Source organism: Bison bison, unplaced genomic scaffold (genome assembly GCF_000754665.1).
Source record: "Bison bison bison isolate TAMUID 2011002044 unplaced genomic scaffold, Bison_UMD1.0 scf7180017864080, whole genome shotgun sequence".
In the NCBI taxonomy this organism is placed as follows: Eukaryota; Metazoa; Chordata; class Mammalia; order Artiodactyla; family Bovidae; genus Bison; species Bison bison.
Window position 1 is genome coordinate 2,282,844 of NW_011494652.1, and position 10,985 is coordinate 2,293,828.

The 10,985-nt window shown below is 56.3% G+C and overlaps 1 protein-coding gene across 1 annotated transcript in view; it reads right to left on the reverse strand.

The window, feature by feature from the left end:
• ANO1 (anoctamin 1, calcium activated chloride channel) overlaps positions 1 to 10,985 on the reverse strand; it is a 75,644-nt gene that overhangs the window by 24,734 nt on the left and 39,925 nt on the right. The window contains exons 12-16 of the mRNA XM_010837815.1: positions 8,981 to 9,063; positions 6,610 to 6,621; positions 5,936 to 6,007; positions 3,602 to 3,679; positions 2,570 to 2,644 (exon numbers count right to left, since the gene is read on the reverse strand). Of these exons, the coding sequence (XP_010836117.1) occupies positions 2,570 to 2,644; positions 3,602 to 3,679; positions 5,936 to 6,007; positions 6,610 to 6,621; positions 8,981 to 9,063 (320 nt within the window). The remainder of the gene's footprint in view (positions 1 to 2,569; positions 2,645 to 3,601; positions 3,680 to 5,935; positions 6,008 to 6,609; positions 6,622 to 8,980; positions 9,064 to 10,985) is intronic.

Below are 10,985 nucleotides of genomic sequence, written 5' to 3' on the forward strand. Positions count from 1 at the left end.
GTGGGGGTGGGCACTGGCTAGGATGATGCATCTGTTCTGCATGGAACTGTCTACCTGCCTGCCTGGGCTCCTCTTCCTTACCCTCAAAAGCCCTGACTCACCTGGGAAGACCCTGTCTGCACCCTGTCCTGCCCTAAGGGTGAGGACGACTGAGGATTCCAGTCCTGAGGTGGCCCTGAGGGTGGAGGGTGGCTGTGCAGGGCCGTCACCCTAGCCCGACTCGCCATGCCCTCTGTGTGCCCTGGTCCCTGCGTCTCACAGAGGTCACCTTCATGGAGGGTGTGCAGGGGATCTGCCCTTGCCCAGACGGCCCCTCGCAGCTCCCGGGACAGCCCTGGAGGGCAGGGGCTGCACTGTGTGCCTCCAGGATGCAGCTTGGCAGGGGTCTGCCTGCTTCACCCCAGAGGAAGGCCGCAGTGATGGGGATCTCAGGGTGCTCCTATTTTAAATTTCTGGCTGGTGACTCCGCTGCTGCCCACGCCTGTGGGCGACTGAATGGCGACCACACCCTCCCAGGGAACGTCCGTGCCCCACACCACACCCCGAAGAATGGGCTGCACTGTGGTGAGGTGTGGGTACCACTTCTGCCAGCTCCCGGAATGAGGGCTTTCCTGGGAAACTCCCGTGCCCCTGCCAAGAGGCCCCCCCCACCCCAGGGGAAGGCATCGCCCTGGGCTTGGAGACGCCCCTCCTGCCTTATGTGGAGGTGCAGACGGGGCACTGGGCCTGCAGAGACTCAGCAAGGTGCCCCCTTTCCCTGCTGGTGCACCCCCCATGACCACCCTGGGTGCAATGCCCGCTCTGGAAGGAAAGGGCCTCAGGGCCGGGGTTTCGACGCAGTGTTCACATGGGCACCTTCAGGACCAGGAGCGTGGGGGCACCTGGTAGGTGCTCAGCTGCTATTTGTTCAGAGAATGAAGCTCCTGTGCTCAGGACAAGACTGATTTATCTGTGATGGGGACCGCAGTCCCTCAAGGTCTGCTGGTTCCCTCCCCACTATCCTGCCTTTGCTGGGAACAACACTGGCCCATTTCCCAGTCTCTGTGCAGACAGGGCTGGCCAGCATAATGCAAGCAGAGGTGTGGGCAGGCCCTGTGGGAAAGCACTTTCAAAGAGGGGCTGCCTCCACTGGCATCCGTCTCCTTCCCCTTTCTCCTGCCTGGAGGGTGGAGGTGATGTTGGAGGTGCAGCAGCCATGTTGTGACCAAGAGGATACAGGCACAGACCAGAGAAGTCAGCGCCTGCCGGAATCGTGAGAGTGCTGGACCAGCCCTCCAGTGCCTGCACCTTGATTCTTAGGCGAGAAACTCAAAACTCCCTGAAGACTATTCACAGAAGTGACATGTAACCTGAGGGCTCCTGTCCAAACTTGCCGTTGTGCAGAAGGGCCCACAGCCTCCCACCTCTTCCATCCCTGTGCTGGACCTTCTGATTCTTCTCTGCCAGGAGGGGCTGAACCTTGGCGCCTGAGTCCCATTTCCTGTACCCCATCCTCTGCTGGGGAGCTCTGGCGATGCTGTGGGCAGGGCCCACATTGTCCGAGGTTGCCCCTCAGCGCCACTCATGTGTGCCTGGGTCATGTGTCCCAGGGCTGGGCCCACTGCCACTGGAGTCATCTACAGACCCAGGAGCCCTCCCTGCAGTGGCTGCACGGTCCTGGGGGTCCCCACTAGGGATTTCTTTATATCGGCGATGTCCTTCTTAACCGTGTGCAAGATCGTGAGAGGAAGCGGAGTCCTCACTCTGCTTCCAACTACTCAGCTTAGGGCCTCAGCTGCCGCCCCCGACACCCAATGGAAAAACAAGCCCATCTGCATGTCTCCAAGTTCATGGACAACAGCGAGAGCCTCAGGGTGGACGGCCAGCCTGGCATATGGCCTGCGGAGAGGGTGAGACCTCCGGCCTCTGCATCCTCGCCAGCAGGTGGGGGGACAGGCGGGTGTGAGCCCCTCAGGCCACTGGGCACAGCCCAACCCTCAGTCCACAGGGGCCATAAGGGCCCCCCACAAAGTCTGGGGCTAAGACCCTAACCTAAAGTTCCAGGGCTGGATGAGGGGATGGTCATTTCTACAGTGACCACAGCTGGCACTGACCTGTTGGGGAGCATGGGCTGAGGCCTTCCAGGGACGTGGCCCAATCATCTGGGCGTTAAAACCTCCAAGAGAGCCAGCCGTGGTGTCGCTGATTTATTCAAACCCACAGGGTCTGGATGAATCCAGCATCACAGACCCATCCTGACTCTTGTCCTGTCTCTGTGTTATTCATTTCGTGGCCTTCTTTAAAACCCCCCCTGTTTTGTCTTAAATAATACCTGTGAACTCCTGGGTGTGAATGACAAGTTACCTACATGTGTCACTCTCAGAACAAAAGATGTGTGTCAGGGACCATCCCCCAGGTGTAGGGAGCCCCCGGGGGTCACTACAGAACCCTGGCCCCTTCCCATTTTAGGGTGGAATCTCCCCACCCAGCCTGGCCTGGGATGAAGACAACTGCCACATGGACGGCTGACCCCATCCAGGTAAATGCCGCCTGCCTTGGTACACAGCCCCCTCGACCTCCCAGGACTCACCATGAAGATGATAGACACCAAATTGGTGAAGTAGGCAGGGAACCGGTCTCTCCAGGTCAGCTTCACCTTGTCTGTCTACAAGACGAAACAGGGCTGGGTCAGCAGTGGGGACCATCCTGGTGGACAGGTGTGTGTGTGCACGCGCACGTATGTGTGTGTGGGCGTGAACAACGTGGACCACAGAAACACGGTGGGAAAACACACAACCCCTGCAGGTGATGAATGAATGCAAACATCCAGGCTTTATCCCTGATGAAAGGATGCTATGAAATGACAGGAATAATAGTTGTCTACAAATGTGAGTCTTCTCTGTACAAGGCGTGATGGCGCCAGAGGCTTTTCTAAATGAGACGCTCAGACCCCCCCCGCCACCCCCATCCGGGAGAAGCCCGGCCTCCGTCTCCTGGATGAAAGTCTCATCTGCACGGCGAGAAGATCTAAGCTATTTTCCTCCGCCACCCAGACCATAATAGTTATTTTCCTTTGCAGAGCAAGTTGAGACAAGCCACCAGCACTACGAGTTCAAACGCTGCCCGCCGCATAGCAACGGCGGCCGGTGGGGACACACAGCCCCAAAGGCTCTGGCGCAGGGACTGCCGGGTCTGGGGGGACTAAAGTAGATGCTTCTCACTAACCTGGGATGTTTCTAGAATAGGGTGGATCTTTAACGCCAAAAAAAAAAAAAAAAATGCATGGATGAGGTCAAAGAATGCTGGCAGGTCTGACCCCCGAGGCCACGCATTCCAGGGAGGGTGGCATGCATGTTAATGAGACCAGGGACCGCTGGCAGGCAGCTGTGGCAGGCACGATTCACAAGCCCCAGAGACAGCCGAGCTCCCGCCCATGACCCCACGGTGGCCATGCAGAGACACCTCGACACATCACAGCCCGAGGGTGCGGAGGAAGGCAAAGGAGCGTGGGTGTGGATGTTAACACGATAATACAGCAGTCGAGAGTCGGCTGAGGAGACAATGAACTTTGGTTCATCTGCACACACTGAAGACGCACGACGCCCGATGACACGACATGTACCAATTTCACCCCCGCCATGGCGGTCTTAACCCTCTGCCTCCACTTGTTTGTGGGCTCCTCCGGAAGGTGCCGGCGCTTCTGGGGCGGGTGGAGGGAACAAGAGAGCACCGTGGGGTGAGACCGCGGCCCAAGCCCCCGTCGCCCCCTGGGGAAGCCAGCGCCTCCCTGGCTGTGTGGCTGCTGGGGCTGAGTCAGGCTCTGGGCATCTTAAACCCATCGGAGACAGCAGAGACCCACATTTTAAAAGAGCGCGTGCATGCTAAGTCACTTCAGTCATGACCCACTCTGTGACCCTATGGACCGCAGCCCGCCAGGCTCCTCCATCCAAAGGCTTCTCCAGGCAAGAACACTAGAGTGGATTGCCGTGTCCTCCGCCAGGGGATTTTCCCAAGCCAGGGATCGAACCCGCGTCTCCTGCATTGACAGGTGGGTTCTCTCCCACTAGTGCCACCTGGGAAGCCCATTCTAAAAGAGAGGCTGCAGTGAGGTAATGGAAACAGCCTGGAAGGTTGGCGGGTTCCGTGGGGCCCCCTCGCCAGACGGCGGCCATAGTTCAGATGGTGCGTCTTATGCAGACGCGGGTTACCCTGCGCATTTGACACTGACGTGCAGGAAGCCACACTCAGCATCCTAACACCCATGAAAGGGGGGATCTCTCATTTCCCCCCTAAACGAATTTGGTGCCATAGCCAGGGCAAAAATTAAAACCATAAAGTTGGGAGACAGTGAAACGGTGGGAAAAAATCAAGGGTGTGACCCCCTGGAGGCCTTCAGGGCCTGAGGTCACCATCGGAGGCTGGTGAAAATGAACCCCAACCTTTGCTGCTCTTGTGGTCAGAGAGCTCGGGTCTAAGCCAAGGAGCCAGGTGACGGGGAATCTGGGCGGTGTTCCCGGCACGGTGAAGAGCTTGGGTTTGGGGGAGCCCCTGACTTCAGTGGATGTGACGCAGGCCACTGAGCCCCTTTTCCCTTAGGAAGGGGTGCAACCTCATCCTCGCTCACACTAGGAGGGGCTGCCTAGTGGGGCCACCCCAACTGTGGGGTGGGCTGCCTGGGGGTACAGATGGCACACCTCAGGTTGGGCATGGTGGCCCTCAGCGGGGGCCTGGGGGCTCAGAGAAGCAGCACCCACGCCTCTCCCTTTAGAAGGGGAGCCACAGCCCGGGGAGAGGGCACTGACGGAGCCGTGGGGTCAAAGGAACAGGGCAGCTGCTCCAAAGGCAATGGGCATGCGATGGGCAGACGTTCCAATGGGTTAAATGAAAAGACGGTCTCCTCATCATGGTGAAGGCTCACGCTTTTGTGGTTATTCGCACCCCCGGTCCCGCTTGGAGTTCAAGGATGTGCACCCACTTTCTGGCTGTGGGGGGCTGAGCTGGGCTCTCTCTGTGCTATGGGAACTGGGGTCTGCACACATTTGCCCACCCCTATGGGGGGATTGTGGTAACTGGGACCCCTGGCCACGCTGTACCAGCAGACTCTGTCCACGGAACACAATGGTAAGAAAAGACAAAGGCAGGGGTTTTCACTGGTCGCTCCCAGAGGCCAAGGAACACCAGGATCTGGAAAGACCACTCTGCCCTTGTTCCCGTCCCTGCAACGACTGACCTTCCAGCCTCAGAGAGGGGTTGACAAGGGCCTGGGGACTCTTGCCCCATGTCATATAAAAAAAAAAACCTCCAATAAAAAAAATAACCAAGCATCCCTAGAGGGTTGTGAGAATGTGACTGTGAACATGACTGCCAAGTTAAACGAGAGGTTCTGGGGAGAAAGGAAGGCATTTATGATATATTAAGAGAAGGTGGCGGCCTCAAGAGGATCAGAAAAACAGTTCTCTTTCTCATTCTCATCCTCTATGCGTGAGGCAAGGAACTGGCCATCCACTCAGGGGCCCTGATGGGGAAAACCCTTCCATCCATCAATCAATGCAAAGCATGAGGGTTGGACACGACCATCCAGAGCAAGAAAAGCTGCAAAACCACTTGGTTTCCATGATGTTGAGGTGTTGGCTGAGGTTTGAGGTCACCCTCAGGACAGAAGGGGGAGGCTGACCTCTGGCAGGGTGTGACAAATTCCCCACAGCCCCCGCCTGTTTTTTATAAATAAAGTTTTATTGGAACACGGCCAGACACATTTCACCTGCTGTCTATGGTCATCCTCCTCCAACGGCAGAGTCGCTGTGAAAGAGGTCGGGAGGTCGGGAGGGTCTACACACTCACTCTCTGCGCCTGTCTGGGGCTGCTCCCCATCTACACAGGTGTGCCGACCCCGGCACGTCATGTTGATGGACAGACGTTGACCCCTGGGAGAGCCGACTGGCAGCGGCCACCGTACCTCTTTGTTTTTGGACTCTTTCCTAAGAGACTTCTCCAGAACTCGGGCTTCATATTCAGCTCTGGGATGGTCCTGTGAAAGAAACCAAGTCAGCGAGGAGTCTTGGGAACTGCGAGTCTGAGACCCTTAACAGGAGCACGTGTGGCAAATTCACCCCTGGCATTCCCTCGGGGTACCCACTGGGGCCAGTTCCTAGCTGGCTGTTTGTACCATTTCCCACTCAGAGCTCCCTGCATGAGGTTCATCCGGGTCTCTCCCCTTGTTGGGAAGCCCAGCCCACTGGGAAGGCCACAGAGTCAGGCTCCGTGGTCTTGGAGGCGGGTCAGTCTGCGCCGGGCTGCAGCCTGTCCTGCAGCCCACTCTGAACACCCAGCCGTGAACTGGCCCCTGGGGACATCCCATCAGGAGCCACGGGGTTGGAAGAGACGGCGGTTAAGTGTCAGCAAGCGTGGGCAGACCAGAGGCGCCGGGCCTCAGGGGAGCCCAGAGCAGGTCAGCGAAGGGCACTGGAACAGAAGAACGGGGGTTAAGAGAGACCCGGAGGTGGGGGAGGAAGCAGAGACCCCTGCCCGCTGTGGAAGAGGTGCGGGGAACTGCTCAGCAGAAACGGACAGAGCAGGTGTGCCAGAAGGTCCCTCTCCCAGGAGACAGACGAGTGACAAAAAATTCCAAACCTTGACAGCCTCCTTCCAGGAACCAGAAATGGAAAAAAAAACAAAAAGATTTCATTATTTGTGTTTGTTTTTTTTTTAAGAAAAAAGTCCTCTTAGAGGTGATATTCTTAAAAAACTGGGGTGAAGGCAAATGGACATGGGTGGACAAGGAGAGCTTGCCAAAAGCTGATGCTACCCTAGGGTGACTGCGTGTGTTACTGTTTCTGCAGATGGAATGTTCTAGGTGATTTCTGACCATGTGCTGGGCTGAACTGTCTTAGACTCAGGGGAGGAGACTCAGGCCAGATGGCTGGGCACAGCCTTCCTTCTGCTCCGAGAGTAGACACCTGGGGTTCACGTCATGGAGGGGCTAGCCCTCTGTCTCAGGTGACCAGCCCCAGAAGAGGCCCTACCCAGTGTGGGGGGCTCACTCTTGGGGACTCATTCACGTCCCCCGGGGCCCACGTCCAGCGCTCTGATCACTACCCGACTAGTGCCTGAGTCATCAGGGTGAAGACTTCATGGGACAGGTTCCCAACAGGTTGAACTGTCCCAACCCCAAGGACATCATGAAAAGGACATTCTCAGTCTATCCCAAAGTAGTAAGATGACACCAACCCTATTGAATCTATTGACTCTGCTCTGGCAGACAGCTGACTCGGGGCCCACCACGGGGGATGGAGCGCCCGTCCCGCGCCTGTCTCTGCACCTAAGGAGACGCATGTCTCTCTGGTCGCATCAGCCTTGGTCCTGCCATTTGTGAAACAGGACGACAAGACCCGCTGCCGGAAGAGGTTGAACCTGGAGGCGGGAGACCAGCTGGGGGCGCTCAAAGCTGCTGGACCCCGCTCAAAGTGCTCTGATCTGCTGACCTACCGAGACCCCCTCAAACTCTACTCTTCCACCCCTGTTTGTGAGGACATGAGGCACAGAAATGTTAAGCAACTTGCCCCAGGTCACACAGCAAGGGCAATGCTGAAACAGGACAACCTGGTCCTGGAGGCCGTCTTGGCACCACGAAGCTGGTGCCTCTTCCAGCAAACTAGCGCCCGTGTCTGTTGACAGTACAGTCAGCTCAGAACCCACACAGCTACACAGCTGACTGAAGAGTGATCCACCAGCTCAGTCCTGGAGGTAGCACATGTGTGGGGACATATAATAATGAGTGAAGTCGCTCAGTTTTGTCTGACTCTTTGCAACCCCATGGACTGTAGCCTGCCAGGCTCCTCCGTCCATGGAATTTTCCTGGAAAGGATACTGGAGTGGGTTGCCATTTCCTTCTCCAAGTGATTTTCCTGACCCAGGAATCAAACCAGAGTCTCCCACACTGCAGGCAGACTCTCTACCATCTGAGCCACCAAAGAGGCCTAATATATGTGAAGTCGCTCAGTCGTGTCCAACTCTTTTCGACCCCATGGACTGTACCCTACCGGGCTCCTCTGTCCATGAGATTTTCCAGGCAATAGTACTGGAGTGGATTGCCATTTCCTTCTCCAGGGGATCTTCCCAACCCAGGGATTGAACCCGGGTCTCCTGCCTTGTAGACAGACGCTTTACCATCTGAGCCACAGGGAAGTCCAATATATAATACTAGGGATATATTAATATATAATATAATAATAGGGATATTTAAAGAGATGATGAAAGAGGCTTTCACATTACAATGAAAATGCACGAGTGGTTTCTCTTTAAAAGAGCTGAGCAAAAGATTCCGTAACACGAAGCCACGGTCAGTGTGGCCAAACCTAACGGCTCTCCTGTTCAGGGGATCTTGTTCCTTTTTATTCCCTCTCATCCCACAGGGACTCTGCTGGAGCTGGCAATTCAGGATGGGGCAGCAGCAAAGCGTCTCCTGAGCAACCCCGGGGAAGGGGGTTCACCCACCACCTCAGTGGCTGTTCAACTCGGAATGCCCCTCTCCTGGCGCACAAAGATGCCCAGCACATGGCTTCCCTCTGTTAGTGAAGGATCAGCCTCACATCTCAGCCACGCCTGACTGCAGGCTGGCAGTTGGCTCTGGGGATCGCAGGTTTGGCACCAGGGTGAAGGCTCATGGCGGCTTCTGGGGACTCAACCTCGTGGGTGGCGGCCACCCCCTCCCCAGACCCGTGGTGCAGCCCCCAGACTGGATGAGATCAGTGTGGTGAGCCTTGGCCTGCGTCCCCGACCACATTTCTGGGTGGTGTGTCCATGTGAGCATGGAGATTTAAAACACTAGAGCGGACACTGAGCAGTCACCCTGGCAACCGCGGGGGATTCAGACATCAGGGACATGAACTGAGAAACAGGCAGGGAGCAGCCTCGCCTGGACTTTACGACCTAGTGGGTCCCCCCCGAAAGGGATGGGGTGGGGTGGGGGAGGACACGGGGCGCAGCTGCTAAGCCCACTCACCTCCTCCTCCTCGAAGCCTGTGAGGTCCCACCGGTAATTGAGCCGCATCTGTTTCCGCTTCCAGTGCTCCATGAAGGTGGCAGCTAAGGGCAGAGAGGAGAACCAGGCGGTTAGGGGCTCAGAAGCCCCGTGATACCGGGTGACATGAGAGCATTCTCCTCTCCTGTACCATTGAGAGTGAGGGCAACGAGTGCTGGGCCAGTATTAAACCGTTCAGTTCTCCCGCTGACTCTGAAGGCCGGGACGGTCTACCGCTCATTTTACAGATGATAAAAATGCAGGTACAGGGAGTCTGAGTCCCGGGCAAGGTTACGGTGCCAGCCGGCGAGGGGCCTGGGCAGGATGGTCTCAGAACTTGTGTTCTTACCCATCCCGCTCCATCGCTCTTGGGGACCGTAAGTCACAGGAGGCGGTCCTGAGATCAGAAAGAGTGAAGGGTGAGCCAAGGCCACTCACTCAAGCTTCTAACAGGTGTTCTGCCTGCGGAACTGTGCTCCTAGGTGCCACGTCCTGCTTGGTATTCCCAACAGAGTACGCACAGTTCAAATGCCACCTCCTCCAGGAAGCCTCTAATCAATTCCCTCAGTGACAGGAAAAAACCAGCTCCTCCTGGGACCTTTCATGCTCATGGTGCCCATGCCACCTTCCATTATAATCCCTGTCCCATGGCCTGTGGCCTCTCTGGGGTGTGGGGGCAGGGATGGGGTCTCGTTCTCCAGGTCCTCCACAGAAAGCCCAGTGTCTGGCACGAAAAAGTGCCTCACGGGAGCTCACTGAACACACAAAGGGCTCCTGAGAGCCACACTTGCCAATGCGGACACCACTGACTGAATCGTCATCATTGATGCTTCCACCCAACACAGGAAGGGCAGCAGAGTCTGGGTGTTGCAGGAATGATACAAGTGACCGTAAAGGTAACCAGAGCTCTGGATTCTTGAGCTGTTATGTGGTAGGCGCTGTTCAAAGAGCTAACACGTGAAGTATTCAGTTCAGTGTAGTCGCTCAGTCATGTCTGACTCTTTGCGACCCATGGACTGCAGCACGCCAGGCTTCCCAGAGTTTGCGCAGATTCATGTCTATTGAGTCGATGATGCCATCCAAGTGTCTTGGCATTAATCTCATTTTAATCTCACAGTAATCTTTGGAGGGAGGTGCTATAACGTACCGCCTTTTACAGATGAGGAAACTGAAGCTCAGAGGAATTAAATGACCTGTATGATGAATGGTGGTGTCGAGACAGAAATGCAGCGAGAACTTCAGTGCAAATTCCCTGGTGTCATTCTTCACTAGGAAAGAATGCAGGCTTTGGACCTGGCAATAAATGGGCCTGAATCTGACTCATTTCCTGGTTCAGAGAACGTGCCCGCCCATCAAGGTGAGGTGAGAACAGTTTTGCACACATCTGCACATAATGGGTGCACGTCAAGTATCAGCTACCACCCCAGCCAGGAGACAGGAACCTCTTAGGTCTTTTGGACTGGGGTAATTTCATCCTGGGACTTGGCCACATAGATAGCAGAGGAGCTGAGACAACAAGCAGGGGATGGTGAGACCACCCAGAGATTAGCAACTGCAAGAAGCTGCTGCCAATTTAGGGGCGGCGGGACAATGGGAGCTGGTGTTACCAGGGCCAGACACTGGAGCTGCCCAGAAGAAGCCAGGATCACGGAGGGAGTTAGAACCACCAAGGGAAGGCAAAGCCTCTGCCAGAGATGTTCCTGGAAGCATGGAGAGAGAAGGAGAAATACCCTGGTTTCTCCCTTCCTCAGGACTTCGGATCCCCATCGGGGCCTCCCATTGGCCGACAGCCTTCCAGGCAACGGGACAGCAAGGGAGCCTGGGAAATGTAGTTCCCTGAGACACAAGCGCTCTCTCAGCAGAGGCATCGTGGTGGCGGGGACTCTGGGAGGAAGCATGTGGCCGGTGGGGCAGGCCCATCGGCAGCCTCCTGAGAAGGAAGGTGTGAGGATGTCTCCTTCCGCCTCTCAGTGTGTCCTTGGCTCAC